At 51.2% G+C, this 24,361-nt stretch overlaps 2 protein-coding genes across 6 annotated transcripts in view; both read left to right on the forward strand.

Annotated features, from left to right (window-relative positions):
• The window catches only part of LOC122381601 (phosphatidate phosphatase LPIN1-like), a 36,346-nt gene extending 19,813 nt beyond the window's left edge, over positions 1–16,533 (forward strand). For 2 of the 4 annotated variants that reach the window (XM_043365957.1, XM_043365959.1), the window contains exons 8-13: positions 74–222; positions 8,707–8,834; positions 9,087–9,198; positions 12,761–12,976; positions 13,789–13,967; positions 15,437–16,533. In XM_043365957.1, coding sequence (XP_043221892.1) covers positions 74–222; positions 8,707–8,834; positions 9,087–9,198; positions 12,761–12,976; positions 13,789–13,967; positions 15,437–15,450 — 798 coding nt within the window. In that variant the 3' untranslated portion in view covers positions 15,451–16,533. The remainder of the gene's footprint in view (positions 1–73; positions 223–8,706; positions 8,835–9,086; positions 9,199–12,760; positions 12,977–13,788; positions 13,968–15,436) is intronic. The other 2 variants (XM_043365961.1, XM_043365960.1) reach the window with 1 other exon arrangement.
• A 1,113-nt stretch (positions 16,534–17,646) lies between these two features.
• Positions 17,647–24,361, forward strand: part of LOC122381602 (V-type proton ATPase subunit H-like) — a 41,848-nt gene continuing 35,133 nt past the window's right edge. Inside the window, exons 1-2 of one of the 2 annotated variants that reach the window (XM_043365964.1) lie at positions 17,647–17,744; positions 17,848–17,930. In XM_043365964.1, coding sequence (XP_043221899.1) covers positions 17,870–17,930 — 61 coding nt within the window. In that variant the 5' untranslated portion in view covers positions 17,647–17,744; positions 17,848–17,869. The remainder of the gene's footprint in view (positions 17,745–17,847; positions 17,931–24,361) is intronic. The other variant, XM_043365963.1, reaches the window with a different exon arrangement.

Below are 24,361 nucleotides of genomic sequence, written 5' to 3' on the forward strand. Positions count from 1 at the left end.
TGTAACAGACACTGTTTAATCCTGACCCGTTGTTCCCGACATTTTGCTAACAATGTTTCTTCTCTGCCCTCAGGCGAAGCTGGGCCTGCACGAGGGTCAGAACGAGGCTCTGTTCAGCGTGACTACCGCGTACCAGGGCACCTCGCGCTGCAAGTGTAACATCTTCCTGTGGCGGTACGACGACAAAATCGTCGTCTCCGACATCGACGGCACCATCACAAAGTAAGTCCCGGGCACGACACTGACCTCGTCCGACTACGGAATGGACCACTCTTCCTTCCTATTCTCTCGTTCCCGTTGGGGCCAAGCCTCTGAGCTAGAGGCTTACCTTGGCCTGATTCAGGGTTCAAGGGCCGCGAAGGGCTTTGGATAATACCACACTGCCAATATTGTCACCCAGACCTCGATTTCCAACAGGGAAATTGACATTTTAAATTGAAATACTGCGCCACAAAGGAGCTAGGCTACTCTTGGTATCACACTTATCGTTTTCCTTCTCTTTGTCGGCATGGCTAGCTACGCGTCGGCCCACGCGTGCGTTGACTTTTCGCCGAGCTGTGTGCTATCTCGGTACTCACGCCTGGGAAGCGTGCAGCTGAGAATGCGGCGCAGATGGACGAAACCTGGGCAGGATCGCGATGATCGGGGGGGGGGGGGAGGGCTGACGAACCGTCAAGGCCGCTCTGTCGCTCGTGCCGAACCGGTCGCGTCGCGGACAGAACGACCTTGTCGCCGGTCACACCAGTTTGTTGGGTGGCACTCGGTGCTCCTGCTCAGTCAGTGATCCGCTACAGTTCATTGTTCCGTGTGAACTGTAGGGTTTCAGTCGCAGTGCCGGTGCATGGCGTAGATTTAGAGCGAAGCTGACGATCTGTCCCTGACCTGTAATCGACTTTGACACTGACGGTGGCTAAGTCACGTGGTCAATGCCATTGGCACTGACAGTGACCACCGTAGGAATCACGTGCCGACGGCGTTTGATGGCTTCAGGGTGGGGTGGCGACTGGCGAGGGAAGATAATCACGTGTCGCGTGCCAAGGAACCGTGAGTTGCGGGCGTGTAAGATAGGAGCGTCTCAGGGACTGTGCTAATCCGACAGCTCTGCTATCTATTGAACGTAGGGATTAAGATTGGCCGTGGCGAAACCTGTAACCTCGCCTAGTATGGCCCTGGGGTGGGGCGGACCGTGGTCTTCCTTATTTGGAAGCCGTTGCTCGCTATTCACTCACGCCATAACCTAAAGTGTACCGACGTCGCCTGTTCCCTACATTCGGCGAAACAGCTGCTGATGGCGCCGATATGTCGAGGAAAATGGCCCGTGTCGGTGACTGAGGCTGGTGCCAGTTGGACCCGGCCGGCCCGCTGGCAACTCGACCCTCCCTGCCGGGGGGCGGATTCAGGCCGGGTGGGTATGGAGCCGGGCATGACCCAGCGCCGCGGCCCGGCCCTATTTCAGGCCGGTCGTTGACCCTGGGCGGTGTGCGGCAGCGACTACCCGGTGTCACAGTGTGTCGTGTTCCCTGGCTATCACTGGCACGGGGTGGACGCGTGGACCCTGTCCGCCAGTCGCCTTCCACTAGTCGGTCCGGTAACCTAGTGACGATACGCGATACAAGTCAGCCTGCTGGGGTGGTGGCGTGTTTCGATATTAGCTAGGATAGTGGCCGTCCTGAGGAATACGATGCTTGTAGTAGACATCTGTTACTGGGAGCGGAATGCCAGTGTGATTAGGACCGGCGTGGTTGGCTGGCGCCGACTCTCCCACGTGATGCCACGTGCTAGAACTGGCTTCCGGGCCGACGGCGCCGTCTGGCGTCGATGGGGAGGGGGGGGGGGGGGGAGGGGGCGATCGGTAGCGTCGGCTGTCGGTAAAACTTGGAGCTCAGCCCACCAAACTCCGGCACAAGTTCCAACAATTCAAACAGCCACTTTCCAGCGATCGGTAGAGCGACCGAGACTGTCAACGACGATGCTGAGTTCGTTCGGGTCTCATAACGAAGGGTGTGATATGTGATTAATTTTTTCGACGCAGTCGTCCCGTCTGAAATTGACTCAGAACTCTGCCGATTGGCTGTGACTGCGGTCTGGGTGTTAAAGGTAGTGTGCCACCTTTGAAAGATTTCCCATTTTATTTTTCCTAGGATAAGAAGCTTCTGTTTTTACCAAATATCGCAAAAAAAAATCAAAAATGGGCCTGGAATAGTGCCTTTTTCGCCTAAAAGTTTATCGGTTTTTAGATATGTATAACAACTGTAGTGGGCTCACCTGCAAACAGGCGTCGGGCAACAATCGCGAATGCGGCGCACTTGTGACAATAAGCAAAGGTCATTATAGTGTTACGACCATACGACGTACGGGAATGAGTTATCAGCTGTCTAATCGTAGACAACACAATGTCGAGCCTTAAACTGTAAGCCCGTATTGGTATTGTTTCTTTTATTTGGCTGTCGAACATTATTTATGGTTTGAAATATGATTTTATGTAAAATAATTGATATGAAAAAGCCGTCTTATAAGTTATGACCCCATTTCACCACACGCAAGTGGCAGAAATGACAATGATCAGCTGACGCATTTTTCTTGGCCGAAGTCAGAGCGCGCAGCCCGACGCACCACCACCGCACCACAAAGTATGAGCAGAAGCCGCGCCCAAAGCCAGGGCCCCGGTAACGTGAGGTAGCCGAGTCGGGGCAGCGTGCGCTGACCCAAGCCGGGGCCGCAGCTTTGGGCGCGGTCTACCGCATCCCCGCGGGCAGCCCCGGGCTATCACATGACACCGGGAGGACGCGCGGCTCCGGCTTGGGTCAGCGCACGCTGCCCTGACTCGGCTACCTCACGTTACCGGGGCCCTGGCTTTGGGCGTGGTCTACCGCACCACCTAACAGGCGTGTTCGAAACCGCAGGAGCTGATGATGAACGGGTTTATCGAAACTTGATTGGATGAGCATATCGGTAATAGCGATTTCAGTGTGTGCATTTATTGTTCATAGTGGTGTGAAATGTGGTTGGGGTACGACCGACAACCCGTCGGGGCGAATTTCGCACTGGGGTACTCAAAATTTGAAGAATTTAAGACGTTTCCATGAGTTTTGAAGGTATGGATAAGTTCTAAAAATCCGGTTCTCCTTATCTGGGCCATTAACTCCATACGGTCCAAGAAAGCTGGCACACTACCTTTAATCATATGCTACGTCATATGTTTCGCTGTCGCGTCAGACGCAATTTACGGGAGCGAAACCCACGGCGGCCCGTGCCGTGGTCGGTAAATTATCGACTCTATTTGGATGCAGATTACTGCAGGCGCTGATGGCCCTACTCCGCCAGCGCTGGACGGGCTGCTATATTAGCGGTGTGTGGGTCGATCTGGGTCATGTGGCCGTACTTGGCCCGGCAGCCAGCTGCGCCGCGTATTTGGAAATTCCGACCTCGACGAGCATCTGTGGTAGAAAACCACCACTTTGGTAGGGGAAACTACTGCTGTCTGTTACCATTTGCACTGCATGTGTCGCTACAGCTGCGACATCTATGCATAATGCATTTACTGATACATATAAACCGCGACATCTGTTTGTGCTGATTAGGTTAGCGATTAGCGAGGGCACCAGGATGGAACTAGACTTTCAGTTTGAGGGTGGGGGGACTCATGGCCGGCCCGATCCCCGGCAGTCAAAGTTGCTGATCGGGGGGGGGGGAAGGAAGGTCCAATATGATGCCACAAAAGACATGCCTATTGCCTATAGGTATAAAAGTATGCATTCAGTATTGGTATCAGCACTCAGCAGTGTGCCTCCTGAGATGTTAGTGATTTTTATCGATTCATCAAGTTGACGATTTGTTTTTCGCGGATATCTTAAAAACGGCAGCGCTCCGCGTCGGTGTTTTTTAAACTTATTGAATAACTTTTAGCTTTAACTTTACCAATACCAATACGTACCAATACATACCTATATATATATATACCTATAGGCGTGGCATCATATTGGACTTTTCTCCCCCCCCCCCCCGCTCAGCAACCGGACTACAGGGGATCGGGCTGGTCATGAGTTCCCCCACCCTTAACCAGGGATGCGGAGCCGTGGGAAGGCTCCGACTCCGGCTCCGGGTGAAATGCCATGGCGGCTCTGGCTCCGGCTCCGGCTCCGATTGAAATGGTCCGGCTCCGGCGGCTCCGGCTCCAATACTCAGTAGGTACATATTAAGTACGGGTGGCAGAAAATAAGAAGATGGGATAGGTGCACGTTGCTTCTCCATTTGCATAACAAGCCTATTTTCATATTTTGAATACCGCATGTTTTACTGCCTGGAACTGCAAGTTCAAGGCAGTTCGGTTTGACAAACCGAACTATAGGTCAATAATTTTTTCCTCTTCAAAAAAAGGAGCCGGAGTCGTCCCATTTTTTGACAGCTCCGGCTCCGGCTCCGGCTCCGGGCAAAATATGCCGGCTCCGGCTCCAGCTCCGGCTCCGGCTCCGCATCCCGGCCCTGCCTCAAACTGAAATTTTGGATCCACATGGGATCCACCCTGGTGCCCTAGCTAATCGCTAACTAGAATCAGCGCACACATATGTCGCAGTTTATATGTATATGCATAGATGTCGCAGCTATAGCGACACATGCAGTGCAAATGGTAGCAGACAGCAGTAGTTTCCCCTACCAAAGTGGTGGTTTTCTACCACAGATGCTCGTCGAGGTCGGAATTTCCAAATACGCCCACTGGCCGCGGCGTGCCGGCGACGCACTCTCCTTATCTGGTGCTCTCCTGTCAGCGACACGCGCGGGGCGGCGCCCGCGGCGGCGGCCGACATTGTCAAGGTCACCGGTGGCCGGCGGCATCTCCCCACCTGGCCGAGTGCCAGCGTCGCAGCGCGGCCGACCCCGCCTACCTCCCCCCCCCCCCCCCCCCCGGCCGGGGAGGGAGCGGGGTGGCACGCGGCGGCTGTGACAGAGACATAGCGGGCCGACGAATGGCCGTGTCAGCCTACCGCGCTGGCTCGTGTTGAAAGAGTTGGTCGAAAACACCGCGGTGATTGTCCCCCGGGAGGGGGGGGGGGGGGGACGGCTGCGCGTGATTCGGTAGGATGACGAATAGTTCCGGTCATGTGACCGCCGGGGAGAGGTCAGAGGTCGGCTGACGTCGTAGCGGTGCGTGCCATGGGACCAGTGCACAGTGGGGATTTTTCCGATCTAACACGTATTTATTCGTAGAGGGCAAACCATAGGTAGTATTGTAGCCAGATTGTGCACAGATGTTGGCTGGTGTGTTCTGGTGAGAGTGTTACCTGTAAATGTGCATAATCAACATAGTATAGGGGGTTCAATTGGACCCCCGGCTCAGCCGTTTGGCCCCTGATCAAGCTAGAGCTTCGCGGAAAAATCAAGCGTGCTGTCTATGACGAGATGAGGCCGAATATATCCAATTTCAAAGTCCAAGGTCATTAGTTGACTTTCCAAGTCAAGTCAATGACCCAACTGAAGATGGAAAATCGAGACCTCTTGGAACTTCGTAAAGTTAGGATGTTACGGGGTATTTTGGGGTGCTGATCACGAATTTCATGTTAGTTTTGATCACAGACGATGTCTTCATGCATTTAAGCCAGGTCGGGTCAGGTCAGGTCAGCCAGTAGACGTCCTGCCGGCCATCCATAATAGGTGTCACCTACTACTGACAGCTTCGTAACATGGTACGAAGGCACCAGAACTACTTCGTAAATATTCAAATGGTTGCTAAATTCGAAATCAACACCAAAAACTACCCTAGAAGCAAGTAAAACTCGAAAAAGTGAACCAAGGTCATCAAAGGTCAATGACCTTGACCTGACCTTCACGTGACCTTGACACCCACCATAATGCATGGCACCAGCATCATTTCACATATTTGAACGTTTAAAACCACAAAAAGACTGGTAACCGCGGATAATGTGAGCTGGCATACGCCGAATCGCGATTCCGGCCAAACATGGTCTCGAGAAATATGCCACAGGTCAAAGGTCAGTTGGGTCAGAGTCATGAAATTTTTAGGTTAGATGTAAAATTGATGATCTCGAGGGCAACGAAAGTTTCGTCGCGATCGGCTGCTTTTTGCGCTAGTGATTTGCGGAAAACCATGGGGTTTTATCCGACCCCTTCCCCCTCCCCCTCCCCACTAGTACTAGGGTTAATAAGGTTGCGGTATGTATAATTTACGCCTGTCATCCTATTCCTCATGAATGTGTCTCAGAAAATATGCATCATATAAGTCAGGAAGTAAAATTATTCGCCCATGTCTGGAACATACCTTTATCGTGCTGTTTGCCCTATCGCTCCTAGAGTGGGGTATTAAGATACTCTAATGCGAATATTCCGTGTTCAGGCAAGTTCCGGCAGCCAAACTAGGCGTTGTCTTGTGCAGGAGAAAGTGGCGAATTCGATAGGATATGTTTCGGAGTGGAAAAGTGTGGAAAACATTGTTGATTTCCTACATTTATCTAGAATACCATTCCTTCAATATGGTGTCTGTAAGGGTTTTTTGTAAATGGCATTTTTGTGACCTTAGTAAGGTTGTGGCATACTTTCTGTTTGCCATTCCATTCCTAATATAGGTGCCTTTCAGAAGATATGCAACTTTAAGAACTCGCAAGAATAAAACCAACAGGACAGGACAATGAAATTGAGCCATACTTTCGGTCCTTACTGAGCCCATTGAGTAATCACGCATGAGTGTGAACTTTGGGCGCATTTTTCCTAGTCTTGCTGTGGACATACAGATAAAACAATGCCATATATGAAAAATTCAGACATTTCTTAGCCCCACTGACACATAAAATAAACAAAAACCCAAAAAAGATTTTTTGAATTAATAGGCGCTAGATCGGAAAAATCCCCACTGTGCAGTGGGCTGACTGACTCGGTCCGCGCCGCTCCGAACTAGATCGTTCCCGGCTGAGACGGTCGTTCTACGTCGCCCCACACGTCGCCCTACGTCCAGACGTTACGTCCAGCCCAGCCCAGCCCACTACGTCCAGCCCAGACCGACGTCTGGCTGCTGGTCGGGTCGGCTGCTCTGTATTAGTAGTATGGTCTAGGGTCACCAGAGGTCACTAGCCCATTTCTCAATCTCACGGGGTCTTACGTAAGCAAAGCACATTGAATGGTTTTCGTCAAGTCCGATTGCAGCTGGGAAATGGAATCTGCTATTGCATACAGATGTCGGCATATTGCAGATCCGTGCAATCCTTCTTGAATTCTGGTTTTGCATATTGTTTCATATCAATGTGTTGCTCAATGGACATATTATACATTCATTTGGCTCCTAGAGAATGATGCAACTTTTGTTTAGCCCAGCTCCGATCATTTTCCATGCAATAATAAAGTTTAGTGAAAAATAAACTTTGAGTGATTTATAAGATCTCGGTGAAGACCCAGTCGTGTTATATATGTAAACCCTTTATTCTACGAACAACTGTTTCTGCCGAGCGCTACCTCCCGTGAAGTAGCGCTGGCCAATCTGTATGGTCGTGTTTAGGTGAAGCAGTGTTGGCGTCAATAAACCTTGTCTATGGCGCTGGGCTGGCCTCTCGATTTGCTTTATCCGGCCTTCTCGGTCGGTTTGTTAGGGCGTCTGGACATGGCCGATGGGCCGCCCACCAGGGGTGTCAGGGATTCGCTGATGGCCGCCCACCGGGCGCGTGTTTGGATTATGTGCCGACCACCGAGGGGTGTTAGCCTAGTCACCACTGTGATGACGTCAGTCGGCCTCCTGTTATTATGGTGGACCGCACGTCATCTTACCTTTTTTGTCCGTTTGTGCCAAGTGGACAGCTTCTGGTAGTGATTATTTTCATTAGACGTTCAGTCATGCATTTCACCCTGAATGTGATCTGCTTTTGAGGATATCTATTCTGCATAGCCAGCCATGTAGCTCTAACAGAGAAAGCAAACCCCGTCCTGCATTATGTATATAGAGGCCCGCGTTGCCCCGCCCGGTCACCATAGCAGTAGCACCTATCTGGGTGAGGCTGCTAGTGACATGGCCTCTGGGACTGGTCAGTGTAGTGACGTGTCAATACAGACAGGTCCATGGACTGTGGTCAGTTTATCTGTGTGGTCGCCCGGTAACCAGTCACGACTCTGGCCTGTGGCCGGGACTGTATACTGATTACCCTCAGACACAGTCTCGCCGCTGGAATGTGTCGTCTGGGCCCCTCTTCCCCCGGGGAGGGCGGGTGACCTGTAGCGGGCCTCTGGCACCAGTCAGCAGACAGGGGTGGGGTGGGGTGGGAGGCCCCGGGGTCACCTGGTCCGTGGTCTGGACGGGAGCTGTGCGATGACGTCAGTTGGGGCCCGGTCAGTGGGCAGAGGGGACCCCGTGATCCGAGGTTATGTTAGTAATGCTCGGAACTCGTTCAGTGGGCCAGGAGGGACTCCGTGACCACTTAGGCCCGGTCAGTGGGACAGGAAAGACGCTCGACGCTCGTATGTAATCGCTCAGCATCATAACAATGGCTCGTTTGTTGACTTGTGTGTATCGTTGTAATTCATGTTGTTTGCATGCTGGTATTAGCCAGTCATTGTTCGCCGGCCGACTGCCCACACCGTGGGTGTGTGTGGCTCACACCCTGTCGCTGTCGTGCTCCTCTAGGTCTTATTAACTGTCTAAACTATCTGCTATCTCTACCATTTGTGACAATCGAATGCCTCGCTCACCCTTTCGTCGCTCTGTCCCGCCAGGTCTGACGTGCTGGGCCACATCCTGCCCATCGTCGGCCAAAACTGGGCGCAGAGCGGCGTGGCGGCGCTCTACTCCAAGATCCGTGACAACGGCTACAAGTTCCTCTACCTCTCGGCACGGGCCATCGGTAGGTTTACCTGTCAGCCCCTCCCGCGCACGGCTGTCGCGCTATTCTGAACACTTGTCTCGCCACAAGTATGCGGAATTACACGATAAAATAGCGGAATATCGGCAATACTGCATGTTTCACGGTCAGGACAGCTGCAGGCGAAACACTCATGATAATTTTAGAACAGACGCTTCTTGTACTGGTGGCTGTGAATGTAGCTCACTATCGGTGACGCCTGTGTCTGATTCCCTGACCCCTCTGTGACCTCAGGTCAGGCGCCCATCACCCGGGAGTACCTGAAGTCGGTGCGGCAGGGTGACTTGAGTCTGCCCGACGGACCGCTGCTGCTCAGCCCTTCGTCTCTAGTCAGCGCTCTGCACAGGTGAGGGGACGTTAGAGCGTCATGTCCCAGACAGAGTTGATTGCCCTCATATAGAGCTAGCTCACCACCATAGAGCGAGATCACCGTTTTGATAGAGCTGCACTCAGTCTCTCGAATGGCGATCATCATCATGATGCGACACGGTCCACGGAACAACGTCCGGGTGATATGGAATCGTGCTCCGTTGTGTTGATTACAAGCTGTCAGAACGAATGCAAAATATGTCAGCGTTGACGCAGTGTGACCGATATTATGATTTTTTGCTGCTGTCCAAATCTGGGTGACTGGGCAAATGTTGCACTGTGCGTGCACACCGCACAATGCGTTGCAGTGCACATGTGCGACGTGCGTGAAGTGGACCAGATATGTGACGTCAACGTAACCGAACGATAAGAGATGACAACAGACAGGATCCTGCTGTGCACGGAGCGACGTAAATTCACAGACGCTGCCGCGCTGCGTCGGATATCACGCCGCGTCCCAGCTCTGTCGGCCTGATCCGGCTCCCTGTGAAAGCGCGCACATCAGCTCGGCTTTGTGCGGTATCGCGGCAATGAATAGGCGCCATCAGCGGGGTCTATGTTAAGCCGGGCTGTGCAGTCGGGGCGCGGGAGGACGCTCGGTCTCAGCCTTATCGGATTTCCCTCCCACGTCTCGGTGGTGCGCGTCAGACAGACCTAAGGCTGCTGCGTCTCTCTCTCTCTCTCTCTCTCTCTCTCTCTCTCTCTCTCTCTCTCTCTCTCTCTCTCTCTCTCTCTCTCTCTCTCTCTCTCTCTCTCTCTCTCTCTCTCTCTCTCTCTCTCTCTCTCTCTCTCTCTCTCTCTCTCTCTCTCTCTCTCTCTCTCTCTCTCTCTCTCTCTCTCTATCTCTCTCTCTCTCTCTCTCTCTCTCTCTCTCTCTCTCTCTCTCTCTCTCTCTCTCTCTCTCTCTCTCTCTCTCTCTCTCTCTCTCTCTCTCTCTCTCTCCCGAACCCCTGCTGACGGCAGCAACAGCTGTGCCACCCGGGGCGTCCGTTCCAACCCGCTGGAAGCCACGCGGCGCGACTCAGGGGGTCCTGGCTCGTGGCCCCCCGCTCCTGTGTGTATCGTATCTAGGGTTACCCGACCGGGCATTGCCCCGCTGTGAACGAGCGACCCTGTGAGCGACCACCGATGGATCCATCGTGGGGCTCGTGTGGCGTGACCTCGGCCCGGCCATGTGTTCCGTGTCTAGGGTGACGCCATATCGACCCTACTCACCCCGAACTGAACGGACCGGCTGCGGCGGACCAGCGGCGTACATCAGCCAATTGGTGCGGATTTATGACGTCAGCGTGATGTCACTGTCAGGAAGGCGTATATCGTCCATTGTGCGTTGTTCGGTGATTTGACGCCGTGGTGGCGAGTGGCGTAGTACTCTGACAAGGGGAATTAACTCCCCCCCCCCCCTCCACCCCCATCCACTGCGCCGTGACATTTACCAACACGAGCACGTTCAGTCGAACAAAAAAGGTGATAACATGTGAACTGTCTGCGTAGGTAGGTACCAAATTAATCATCGTTATAAGTCGTACTGTCGAAGCGCGGGAGGCTCACGTGGATAGTTACTGGCCATATGAGGTCTCAATAGTTCGTTAGGACTTCGTTAGTAAATAGTCGATAGCTGGAGACCCAATCCAATGTCACGAACCTAGCTTGGTCTCACGCGATCGCAGCCGATATCCCGTCGTGTTCACTGCGGTCGAACCCCGGACGCCTCCCGCCGCGCGTCCCTGACCATGCCCCGTCGGCCGGTCGGCCTTGGCAGCTGCCGTATCCCCTTATCTCTCGTATCGGCCGTGGTCCTGCGGTGGCTCGAGTGACCGTAGCTATCGGCGCTATCGTGACGCTGATTTACTCATTGGGAGGATAGGGAGAGAGGGGGGAGTGTTTGAGAAGATAGGGACTAGGGAGCGTGTTTGAGGAGGGAACCTGCGTCGCAGCTGCTACGTAGTATCCGAAGTCCATTATCCTGAGTTCGTGACTCGTGGAAAAGCCGTCATGCGCATATGAGTGTGTTGTAACGCCAGCTCTGGTCCCTGTGTGACTATTTTGGTGTGGACAGGGGCGACTCTAGTGTTCCAGGTGTTGACATGGCCGCATGCCCGGCCATTAATGCTCCGTGTCCACTGGGGTGTATTTTGTGGCCGGTCACGACCGATGGGACGGTGGTGCGTGCGACGTACGCAGCGGTGACGTCTCGCTACGTCATCTGAGATAGAGCGTGAGAGTACGGACAGAGCAGAGGTGCTGCGCGGCGTCCTGACTCACCCCTGCACGCCGGGAACGTTTGGCAGCGGTGTGCAATAGCCAGCTCCGTGTGTGTGTCTGTGTGTGGACAGCAGGGTGGAGTGCCCTGTGCAGGAGTCGGTCACTGTCACTGCCAGGAGAGTGGCGCAATGCCGCACTCTGACAATGTTTTGGCGCCGGGATTGTTGAAATCAGCATTCCACGTAGACGATTGGTGCTGTATTTTGCCAGCGTCGTGGTCAACAGGTGTCGCGATGACCAGCGAAAAGTCCACATTTTTGCAGGTTGGGATTTTTCCATTTTGCAATGTTGGCTACGGCTAGTGGAAAATATTGTAGAACAAGCACAAGCAAGCAAGGAATCTTGTTTCGCAACGTGCATGTCAGGTTCCGGGAGTTTATTGTACACATTAACGTTGGCGCAATTCTGCTTGATTTGTGTGTTTTTCTTGCCCAGATGTTCCATTTAGGCGCAGTATCACCCCGGCGCCGATGACGTAATAAGTGTTTATCCTCCCCTCACGCTGATGGTGTGCGCCTCTTTCGCAATGCTCCTAAACTGCAGAGTCCGACGCCCTTTTGATTGATATATGCGCCAGTATGTTGGTGTGGACATCAGTGAAAGAACGAGATCCGGAGCACTGAGCGCTCGCCGCTGGGCATGTTTTGTGTGGTATGTTCATTGAGGTCATTCTGTAGTTTTTGCATTGTCTCCTGTGGCCGTGTTGTCGCCTTCCTCAGTGAACCTCTTTTTATGTTCGGTAGTTCATTTGATCAAGTGCAAAAGAGCGGCCGGAATCAAGCTTGTCGGTTGTTGTCGGCAGTCAGGGCTGTCATTGTTTTTTGACAACAAACAGCTATGTGTAAACACGTATGTGCTCGGCGCTAGCAAAGGAAACTACTGTCTCTGGATCTCAGATCTGTCGCTGTGCTGATGCCCCAATGATGCCCGACATATTTCTGCTTGCAACCCAGCGTTATGTTGTTCTGTTGCCGTGTACACTCGCACTTCACACGTCCCACTGCCGTGGTGCCGCGCCGTCCTTACCGGCCCCGTGCTACTCATAACTCATGTAGTTACTGACTGGTGACTGGCCGTCTCTGTCACCACCCAGAGAGGTGGCCAAGCGTCGCCCTCCTCCGACCCCTTGTCACACACAGCCCGTGTGACTGACCGGTCCGTGCCCTCTGTGTCTCTCCAGGGAAGTGATCGAGCGGCGCCCTCCTCTGACCCCTATGTCGTACATTACACGTGTACCGTGATACTGACCGGCCCGTGTCCCTCTGTCTCTCCAGGGAAGTGATCGAGCGCCGCCCGGAGGACTTCAAGATCCCGTGTCTGCGTGACATCCAGGCGTTGTTCCCGGGCCGGAACCCGCTGTACGCCGGCTACGGGAACCGGGTGAACGACGCGTTCGCGTACCGAGCCGTGGGCATCCCGTCTTCGCGGATCTTCACCATCAACCACCGGGGCGAGCTGCGTCACGAGCTGACACAGACCTTCCAGTCCTCGTGAGTGGCCGCGCGTGTGCCTGCTTAGCAGCAGAGACAGGGAGGGGTTTCTGGTCGGGACGACACGGGAAGGGAAGGGAGGGGAACTGGGGGTAGAGTCGACGGGCTTTGGAGGCTGGGTCGGGTGCAGCTCATAGGCTTACGCTCAGCTATTCAGTGGTGCAGGCAATTTTAGATACACTAGTCCATTGAGCAGGGCACCGGAATAATTGACCAGCGGGCACCATTATCCACTCCATTTCACCTGAAATCGGCCCGACACTGCAGGATGTAGAAAAGTACGGGATGGCTGGGGACACTGGCTTCGAAGTGGTGGCGGATGAGCAGAACTTAGGCTCGCGCGAACACACACACACACATCACGCATGCTTTATGATGTCCTTCGTCAGCTTTCCAGCGGGCTTTAAAGGCTGCGTTTGACATTCGACACTTATTTGTCTTTCTGTCTTAGAGTGCTTTCTACAGCAGTTTTCCAACCCAGCACATTCGGACATCGCTGATAGGCTACGTCCTTACACTTACGTCTACGATTCCACGGCTCGGCAGTGATGTTCAATGAAGTAATTGAAACGTTGGTGCATTAGTAATTTATTGAGAGTCATGTCTGATAAACAGCATTTGCTTTATGAGCTGGATTGCATCTAATTGCATTATCTTCGTAGTTAACCGATCCGTGGAATCGCCGACTCGGCTTTCGGCTGAAGTCTGTTCGGTGTGGCTCTCTGTGGGGCCCGGTGCGCGGGCGGCCGCTGCCCGTCCGCCTCTCCTCTGTTCTCCCGGCCTCTGAACGGTGCCGCCTGGGCGGGTTTCAGCTTCCTGAGCCAGGCGCGCGAGGTGGACTGGCTGTTCCCGCCGCTCGGTCGGAAGGAGTCGCCGGCGGTGGCTGTTCCGGTGCCGGTACCGCAGCCGGGCCGCCGCTGTAGCACAGATAGTCTCGGCCTGCGACCCGCCTCCGACTCCATCGATATTCCCCGGCGACACGCAGTGCCCGGTGAGCGTCCGACGACGACCTGACCTGACCCGACCCGACCCGACCTGACCTGGAACGACCCGACCCGACCTGACCGGACCTGAGGACCTGACCTGACTGCGGCTCACCTGTCCCGACCTGGAGCTAATCTGTCTTGGCCTCGGGTTCACCGCCGAACGGGGATGACATGACCACAGGCCGGAGCTGTCCTGACTGGAATGAAATGAACATAACAATTTCCTGACCTGACTTGCCTTGGGCTGAGCTGACCTAGACTAACAGGATCGAAGCTGACGTGCTGAGTGCTGACCTTGCAGTTAAGTGGACACCGAGCCTGGCGTTTTTAGCGAGTGGTTCTGAACGATCCTTTTATTTCTATTCTGATCCGACGGTTCCAGAAAAGCTTTCGTCGTTTTTTAATAGTTATTTTTCGTCGACTGAATACTGTCTGGCTAAGAGCAGACATTATGACAGACCCCAGCCAAGACTTTTAGCAATATGACTGGGACTAACCTGACCTGACCTGGCCTGATCCGGCATGGCAGTACGTTACTGCCAGATCGTGCTGCAGATTGTTGTCTGTTCCTGCATGTCGGGGTTAAACATCAGCTCCCATGAAATCCTCCCTCCACAGCTGAAGTTTGATATCCAGCTTTTCATAAACGAGCCGTCATCGGTTGATTACCTGCTCCCTGGGACAGATGTCGGCAGTTTGCTTCCACAACTCCTGATGCACGGAAAACATCATCTTCCAAAGCGATCGCAGATACGGAATCTCGCTTAGCTCGTGCTGAACCCCGATGTTCCTATTCATCCTTCGGTGGACTGGTGTTGGCGCACGGAATCTCGCTTAGCTCTAGTGGAAACCAGACGTTCCTATGTCTCTTTCGGTGGACTAACGTTGGCGTACGGGCAGCGCCGGGCAGCAGGTAAAGGATAATCGGGAGCTACACTAACACCACCTGGTGGCGGGGTCGGTAGGCTGCGGTTCCACGAGCTGCTGTGCGGCGCGGTGGGGGCGAGCTTTTGGCAGTGCTGTGTTGCATCTGCTTCAGCATGTTGGAGGTTGGGGACGCTTCGGTTTCGGATAACAGTGCGGGGTAATCACGCTTTGGGTGGCATTTTATCAGCTGGAAGTTGATAATACATTTTGGCTGCGGTCAGCATTGACTGACATCAGTCAGCCTGTCCAGTGTCTGATAATGTGTTTGTACTGGGATGATGTGCTCGTTCTAGTGTCCTTCCTCCTTTTGGTGCTTATGACACTCGACATTGACATTACAGACCATGGTGGGTCACAAAGGGCTTGTTTTGTTGTATATGTCCAAGTCTTATTCGATTAGTTTTTATTCATGGCAAACTATTCACGTTGATAATGCTTTTCACACAATATCTGCCTTTGTTTGTTCCGTTTCGTAGTTTTCTTTACATTCTGGTAGTCTCACTGGCTGAAGCCACACTCGACTGACAGTGGTCTCCTTTTGTTTCAGCTATACAAATCTGACTCACATTGTGGACCACTTTTTCCCGCCTTGTGGTGATCGCGACGACGTGGCTAACCTAGACTACAACTCGTTCGTGTACTGGCGGGACCCGATCCCTGAGCTCAGCGAGCTGCCTCAGCTGTGACCTGGCTAAGGGCCGTGCCGGACTCGTGTCGTGTTCAGCGCTGTGTGTGCGCGTTGCGCCGCCGCTCACAGGGGTGTGATAGTGGGCGCCTGTGGAGCCGCCCTGGCGCCGCGAGTCATGTCTGAAGTCGGGACCACTGCCGTCGGCCGCGCCGCCGCTGCGCGCGTCAGTCACTCCGTTACCGATGTGCCGTGTTTGGGCAGACAGGCCGAGTCTGCCGCTCGTCAGTCACTGTGGTGTTCTAGCTGTTACCGCGTGTGTATTTCCACTGTGAACGCGCCGTGAGAGACGGCACGCTTCAAACGCCTTCCCGGTCGCGTCATGCCGACTATGATCGGCAGAGGGTCGGCGTGTGGGATTCGGGGAGAAATTATTTTTCATGCGGACGGTAGATGTGTAGACTGTAGTGTCGATGTGGGCTTCCGCTGCTGCCCGGTATGCTGTTACTTGTGACGGTCCTTGGTTGGAGCTGTGGCCGTTCTCGGTTGGAGACGCTGCTCGGTTAGAGTTGTAGCCGGTCCTCGGTTGGATTATGTTGGTTCGGCGCGCTGTTGTAGGTGCCCGTCTCCGCCCGGAACGGGCGCCGTCTGGCTGTGTGAGAGCTGTTTGAGCGCAGGGTACGTCTGGAGCGGGTCCATTGTGTTCGTCGGCCGCCGTGGCACGCCAAACCAGAGCTGGTTACTCGCAGGAAGCGCGCCCGCTCGTTTTGTTGTATGTCCGCCGCGGGAAATCGGTTTGGTTCCTGTAGTCGGCCGTTTACCAATGTGTTATCATGTCTAGTCGGGTGGGTCGGGCCGGGGCTCCATTGCTCTCGGGCATAGTACAATCGCGGCGCTCGGGGCCGTGGAGAAGTGAGAGACGGCAATGCCACTCAAACCTGCTGTTGGCTGCGACTCGCGGCTTATTCCTGGCTTTGTTAATGTTTTATGACTCCATGAAATAAAGAAGGCTGCCAGTTTGTTGTCTTATTCTCTTGCTTATCGGTGCAGTTCTCGTTAGATTGTGAAAATGCACTGTTATGAGACGGTTATCCCGAGGTAAACAATACTGCACCGTGTTTAGGCTCTTAGTCTCGGTGAACAAAACATAAAAGCCCATTAATGTTAGCAGACGTTTAAATCAATAGGTGTATTAAAATCAGTTGCAATGTGTGCACGGTAGCCGCACGGCCGAAGACAGCTCAGTTGCCCCTGTGCCAGGAGCAGGATCTAAGGATTCCTCGGTGAGTGGTATCGTGCGCAGTGCAGGACAAGCTACGGGAATTCAGTTGGGTTAGGTCCTTTCGGTCCATTGAGACCATTGTAGAGCCAGGAGGATGATAGAAATTAGGAAGCGACACTGGTCTGGGCAGGCAAACCCGATTCAAGTAGACAGGTCGACCAGTTCCCCAACCACGATCGCGGCACCCGGCTACGGGTGTGCTCCAATTTGAAGCTGCGGTGCGCTCCAATGGGAGCCGCCTTTCTATACGGCCTTGGGAGCCGCCCGCATACGGCATAGGATAAATTTGCTTGTCCAGTGTCCAGGGGCTGCAGCGTGGAGGAAGAGGATTTGAAATTTTGAATGTCCAAGGGTGGAACGACGGGACGGGTGCTGCAGGAGCTTCAGCCTTTAGGTCCCGCTTATAAGTGCGGATACGCGGGAAGTCAGCGGCTAGCAACCAAAATACAGCGCTGACGCTGGTCTGAATTGGCGCATTTGGAGCTTGTAGTCCTTCTCCGTGGGTTTAGACTTTAGCTGAGCAGAAGGCCGCTTTATTTTGTCAGGATTCCGAGCTCCGGCATCTTCCTAGCATATCGTTGCACTACACCGCATCGTTACATTTCGTTTTAGAGCATTTGAGCTCAATTTGAGCTGAAGTCCAATGACATTTGAAGCATGCAATATTAGCAATAAGTTTCATATGGCTATCTATGCTTCATACTATCTGTAAGAATCTTGAGTTCTATTGCCTTGACTGTTTTCAATATCGAATTTAGTAGCCTGATAAAATATTTTTAAAGTTCCTGAAAGCACAAGACTTTTACATCACGTGATGCTTGTTGAGGATTGTCGACGAAAAATGCGCATTTGCGCCATTTGATACGCAAGGATTCTTCTGTGTAAAGTCCTATACCGAGGATTTGTTTTGATCGAGGAGGCGTTTAGAAGATCAAGTAGCTAGGATAAGTAAGTTTAACAATTTTCCGTCAAATCCTTAATAAATTGTATGAATAATTGTGTAAAAATATAAAATATGCATTGAATTGACTTATTCTCAATTTCTCTGCAGCTGCAGCTGACCAACATCAAACATGTCTGGGAGAACGATCGAAGCAATTATGGCAACTTTGCCAGAAAATGCTGTCCTTGGAGGTAAGATATTCTGAGTTAACTTGATACACTGTTTTGTTGTGATTTATATTATCAGTATCCACTCCACTTACATTTTTCACTATTCATGAGGTCTGAGCCCCCAGGTGAAATTGTGTGATCTAGGTACCTATCAAAACATTTGCAATGTGACTAATTAGGCAGCTATCAAATGCTACTGAATGTTGAAAAATGGTTTGGAATGGTTCCAATCAGCCCAAACAATAATCTTGCAAAAATAAAGCAGTTATAAAGTTTCAAGACATATAATCACTACGTTTCCATGACACGTCTAAATCGATTTAGCGAAATTTCATGCGCGTTTTTATCGGAAACTATTTACCTTATGCAAAAAATGAGTGTATATATGGTTTTAGCTAGCACCGAATCCTATGTTTACATTTTTACATTATGCCTCAATGCTATGATGGAGCAAATCCATTTTTCAAAATCGGTTTAACTTGTGTCATGGAAACGTAGCCTATGTTTCATTCCGTCACTTCAGAGTATTGCTCTTTCCTATATGGGAGCGAATGGTACCTAGCCTTTCTTCTTGAACCGCTGATTTGCAATTGTATTTGAACAACTTATGAAGAACAGAATAAAGTATTTATTGGTGATAATAGTGTCCCAGGGGCCAGGCTTGAACAACTACAGAAGATGTTACAAGTTTTTATCATTAAACATGCCTAAAACTAACCTAACCTAACTCAACCTAATCAAACCCAACCAAACCAAACCAAGTTAAACCAAACCTAACTAAACTGAACCAAACTTAATGAAACCTATCAAAACCTTATCTAACCTACAACACTATTGCAGCAACATAGCATCACCAAATAGATTGGCTAAATACCTCTGGCCTCTGCACTCATGGCCTCATCATCCTACACCTGGTTATCATTATCAACCAGTCACATTATGGTGCATTGGCAGGTGGTAATAAGTGTTACCTATTTATGATAACATTGGATATAAATATGGTAAGGATTAGCTTTTGTCCATGCCACACTTACTAAGAAGAAGGCCTTTTATCAAATTATTTATGTATCACAGACATCAAATGAAATTTGTCATGGTTATGTTGGTTATGTGCCACACTCTGACCAGTTCCATATTATGATCCACTGCTTCCCACTTTACCAAGTTGGTTCAGCTCCCATTTAAACTGAAGAAGACAACAACACTGGTGGGAAAACAGCCAGCCTTTCTCTTCATACCAGAGCATGTCCACTGGGTGAAGGAAGACTGGTCTGGTAAGGTGGTCTGGTTGGATGGGCTGCTGTTCGAGCTATATCATCCTTTGGACCGTTAAATCGGATGTGTGTGGGCGGCTAGTAGCTCAAACGTGCCGGCCGTTTCCGTCATTAGCCAAACATCCAGTCGAAATCCAGGTCTGGAGCATGTTTATTGTTTAGCTGCTGTGTGATGGTCTTGTTGCACATGGTGTCGTATAAAACCACTATCAACGACGAGTATTACTGGTACAACATCCTCTCTAATGAGTGGCAGGAGGCGCTCAACCAGATGGCACAGGAGGGCTCAGTTTCTGAACGTGCACTGATGCCTGATTCAAGCCACGCTGTTTTCATGCGGGTTGACGCGCCACCTCAAAATCACTAGAAGAATGAGAAGTGATGCTAAGAGAACCTCCTATTCTTCTGGGCTAAGGGTCTATGGCTTGGAAAAAGCTCCGTTCCCAATCCCATCGAAAATTTGTGGGCTATTCTCCAGCAGGTGAATGAGGAGACACCTGCCACCAGCACCGCCTAACTGTAGGCAAAGGTCAAGACGGCGTTAGTCCACAATCACAGCAAACTCAGTGTGCTGGAGAACTCAGCGGCTGAAATGCTTCAGCGCATTCGTAACTGTGCTCTTATGAAGGGTCGCTGTTTTTAGGGGCTTGGGTCACTATATCGTCATTTAAAAGGAAAAGCACCAGATTGTTTTGCTTCTTAATTGCAGCGGGAAAAAGATGTCCGGATAATTTTGTTACACCCTGATAACACCATGCTAAATGAGATTATTGATACCAGCCACCAGGTCAGGTCACAGAGGTCAGGTCACGTAGGGTCGCAATATGAACCCAACTATACTAGCCACATTTAGGGTCGTGTGCTTTATGGTCAATTTTACATTTCAAATTCAATTACATGGGTTAAGCGACCATTGGGGCCATTTTAGGGTGCGTTCTGGGAAGGTCAGGTCAGTGTAAAGTAAAAAGGTCAACTTTCAAAATTGATAGTTGTTTTGCATAGGAAAGGCATCGATTCAATGTAGCTCGTCACGGGGACTCCAACGATGGCCTCAGTCCTATGCTACGTGGTTAGAAATTGAGCTAAAAATTGAGTTTGGAAATTTGACGTCACCAATGTTGAGTAGTTTTTTCGCCATAAATTTGCCAAAAATGAAGCTACTGATATCAAACTTGGTATGTCGATGCCGATGGACCACCTCAAGTTCTATAATATGCTTTCCGTTTTCGCAAAGTTTGGATTTTTTGGGTACTAATAGGGTATTCACTATTAAACATACATGTATAAGATTGATTTTGGCGTTCAAAGTCCAAAATTTCAAAAAATCCAATGAAACAGTTTTGTAGCCCAATTATTTTTACACCTTTTTTGTTGAGAATATGTTTTTCTGTACCTTTAAAACTGTAGGCGTGATAGCTCTTCCGGCAAACCTTTCTTGTCGAAAATGGCAGACGATGACGTCATTCAAACGTCTTTTGTAGCCAACCTATCATAGCCCCTTGAGCATTTCTGCCACAAGGTGTAAAATTAATGCCCCCAGGGACCATGAAAGTTTGGTGACGATATCTGCAAAGCTTTAGGAGATATCCAAGGTCATCTATAGAGAGATATCGATAGAAAAGGAGAGGGAGGCGTTTTGCCCCCCCCCCCCCCCCATAAATACGGAGCGCGACCAACACCCGGACATTGTTTAACCCTCGCCGGACCTAACGGTTTTCTACAAACGCGCCGGCCGAGGGGGGACGGGTACGACCCCCCTCGCCGTTTCGCCCCTGGTGGAGCTAGCGCGTCGCGGAAAAAAACGACCGTGTGCGCCGTTACGAGACGCAGAGCTGATACCCGATTTTAAGGTCCTAGGTCAACCGGTGACCTCTGAGGTCAGGTCAAGTGCCCAAAGGTACGGTTCAGTTTTTGGTGAATAACTTCGCAAAAAACGGCCACAGAGCCGCGATTTTGGCAGCATCGTGTTCGCCTTGCTCAGGCGCGTCGAATGATATACTTTTTGTTTGGATCAGGTCACCTTAGGGTGTTGACCTCAGGTCACGGTCAGGTCAGCGCCCCCAGGTCACGAAGCTGGTCGAAAGAGGTCATGTCGCATATCATTCGATTCGGCAGGTCTTCCTGAGTATTTCCTGAGTCCATATCACCTATTGCACTAGTGACGCATCTAACCTTGCAAGGAGTGCATCAAATCACGATTCTGTGTGCTTAAGATAGTTGGAGATCGTTCAGGGCCTCGGCTAACATGTTAACTGGTGGGCCAAATGGCCCACCAGTGACCCGAAATGGCCCACCAGCCTCAAAGATTTGGCCCACCAGTAATTTTCCGAAAAATCTAAGTTTTCACATTTTTCACATTTCAAATTGAATTAGCAGATCTTATCGTACATTTTCAGGCTGTAAAGTACCCATAGGTGAAACATATTCTTGTGAAAAAAAAATTCAACCTATTGTTTGCAATATCCTCTTGGGGTAAAAAGTGAACTATAGTGGACTAAGTGGACTAAGCCAGCTCGGTCACACTTCACCGGATTGGACCAATGGACGAGAAACGGACGGCGTCCGGTGGTGTCCGGGGGATGTCCGTTCGTTTCCGTTGGACATCCGTTTCTCATCCGTTCATATCCGTTCCATGTCCGGTGGTGTCCGGTGTGCTCAACCGGACACCACCGAACATGGAACGGATATTAACGGATGACAAACGGACGTCCAACGGAAACAAACGGACATCACCGGACGCTGACAGTTCTCGTCCGTTTCTCGTCCGTTGGTCCAATCCGGTGAAGTGTGACCGAGGCTTTAAAATAATCGCGAAAGCCGTCTGCCTCTGTCAATTACAGATAGTGTCGGCGGCTTCCAGCCGATCGAGGTCTGCAAGAGTTCTTGCAAGCTTTCCGATCGATCGAGTGGTTGCAGTCACATAAGCATCTGCCGCAGACCAGTCGGTTACAAGAAAAACTACGAATAAAGAACAGACCGGTTCAGACGGTCGGGGATAAGCCTGCGAGCGATCTCAGACGGCTCGCCGATAGACACGATATAAGCCAGAGTCAAACTAGAGGTAGTGTCGGCGACTTCCAGCCGATTGAAGTCTGCAAGCGATATTATGCGTCTTCACGACCGGTATGATGCTTGCAGTCACACATCTGACCAGTTGGACGAATTTCGAACCGTTCACAGTCAGCGTTCCAAAAATTTCTCATTTGGGCTGAAGATGACACTCAAGAATAAGAATGGATAATTTTCCACTCTCACATTTTGGGTGGCTCGAATTTTCCACTCAGACACCCAAGAGAAATCTGAAGTTTGGGACACTGTTCACCAGAAGTGAACGTGTACATAACTTAGTTTTTTTTTTAAAGAAAATATCAGGGTTGCGCAGTGCGCTTGGGCTTTTGAGTCAATTATTTTCCATGCGACACCAATAGGCTTAATGATCATTTTCAGAGATGTTGGGGTTGCTGCTAAAACCCCCCTTTGGGGTTCCTGCTACAAACCACTTTATATATAAAGTTGCACTCGTGCTGTTCACAATTCCTTCCGATTTTGTTTAATTGTCGGAACGCCTCTTGGATGTAGGGCATTGTTTCTACTTGAATATTTATATGTTGGTGACCTTAAGCCCTAGTGTAAAGACGAAGAAACCAGACTGACCTCCAGAAGATGTTGAAGACGATGCTGTAGTCGACGATGATGAGAAGAAGGCGACGAAGAGAAGTAGTGCACAAATTTTCGGCCCTAGGCCATCCTCAGGAGTTGGTGCCTCGCCGCGGCGTCCGTTGGAGGTGGTCTTCCTCCCCCTCCTTACCTCTACCTCCCCTCTCATCACCTGAGGATGGCCTAGGGCCGAAAATTTGTGCACTACTTCTCTTCGTCGCCTTCTTCTCATCATCGTCGACTACAGCATCGTCTTCAACATCTTCTGGAGGTCAGTCTGGTTTCTTCGTCTTTACACTAGGGCTTAAGGTCACCAACATATAAATATTCCTTCCGATTCACCCAACAACGCCCGATCCCGTCCGACCGCTTCCGAATCTCCGACTAGTCGGCGAGCCATCCACTCACGGCCGTAAGTTATCGTCCAAAGTTTTATAATCTGCGTCAATATTGTGTGCATACTTCATACTTGTGCCACGGAATATATAGTCTACGACATGTCGATATGTCGATATGTACTACTATATGTCGTAGACTATACATTCCGTGCTTGTGCGATTTTATGTGCACCGAGGAAGTATCACCACTGAGAGGGTTGTGGGTCCCTACTCTCTCCTCTCTCTCTGAAGAGTCGGGGGGGGGGGGGGGTCGAGCCCCGTTTTTTTTTTACATTTTTTGAATGCCATCCTGACGTTTTTTGCAGAAGAAAGTGGCCGAAATCTGGGGAGAAATCGAAAATTGGGGGGGGGGGCTATGGCTACGAAGGTCAGTCCATGTCGCTGCCCAAGTGGCCCACCAGTCAAAATTCCTTAGCCGAGGCCCTGAGATCGTTCCCGGCGCCAGAATAGCAGTTTTCATTTTTCCCCATTGACTTATAATGGCGAGGTCACGAAAATGACCTGACCTCATATGACCTTCACGAAAAATCCGAGATATACAAGTTGTGACACTCGTAATGGATACTATATCCTTCAAGTTTCATTTCCCTGTGAAAGCTCCTCTGGCAGTGATGGCGTTGCGAAGTTGCGACATCTGAAGACCGTGCAGAGATTCATTATGACTTCATAGGTCAGTGACCTGACCCGAAAATGCGGTTGGTGTCAAAAGATCCGGCTTGAATCAAAGGTCAGGTATGCCAAGTTTCAGCTCTCTATCGCCAGCGTGTTCGGAGCTATCGCGAAAAAACCCTATGGGGGGGCGGCACCCCTCTCGGCCGGCAAGGGTTAAGCTGCTACATTAGCGTCGCCACGGGGGGGGGGGCAAGCGGGGCAGCTTGCCCCCCCCCCCCCAACCTCGGACCGGGCACCCCCTGAGATCGATACAGATCCGATGAGATTTTGGAGTCGGGAAAAATGGGGGTACCTTTCTGAGAATGCCTGTGAGGTCAGACTCGGTTGGAGCGTGCAGTTCAAACCAGAGTCTGACACGCAGTCGCCAAAATCTTCAAGACTCCGAGTCCAGTCGCCAAAATCTTCAAGACTCCGAGTCCAGACTCGGAAATGTCAATGCTGTGATTCATTC

Source organism: Amphibalanus amphitrite, unplaced genomic scaffold (genome assembly GCF_019059575.1).
Source record: "Amphibalanus amphitrite isolate SeventyFive unplaced genomic scaffold, NRLGWU_Aamphi_draft 000123F_arrow, whole genome shotgun sequence".
Classification (NCBI taxonomy): Eukaryota; Metazoa; Arthropoda; class Thecostraca; order Balanomorpha; family Balanidae; genus Amphibalanus; species Amphibalanus amphitrite.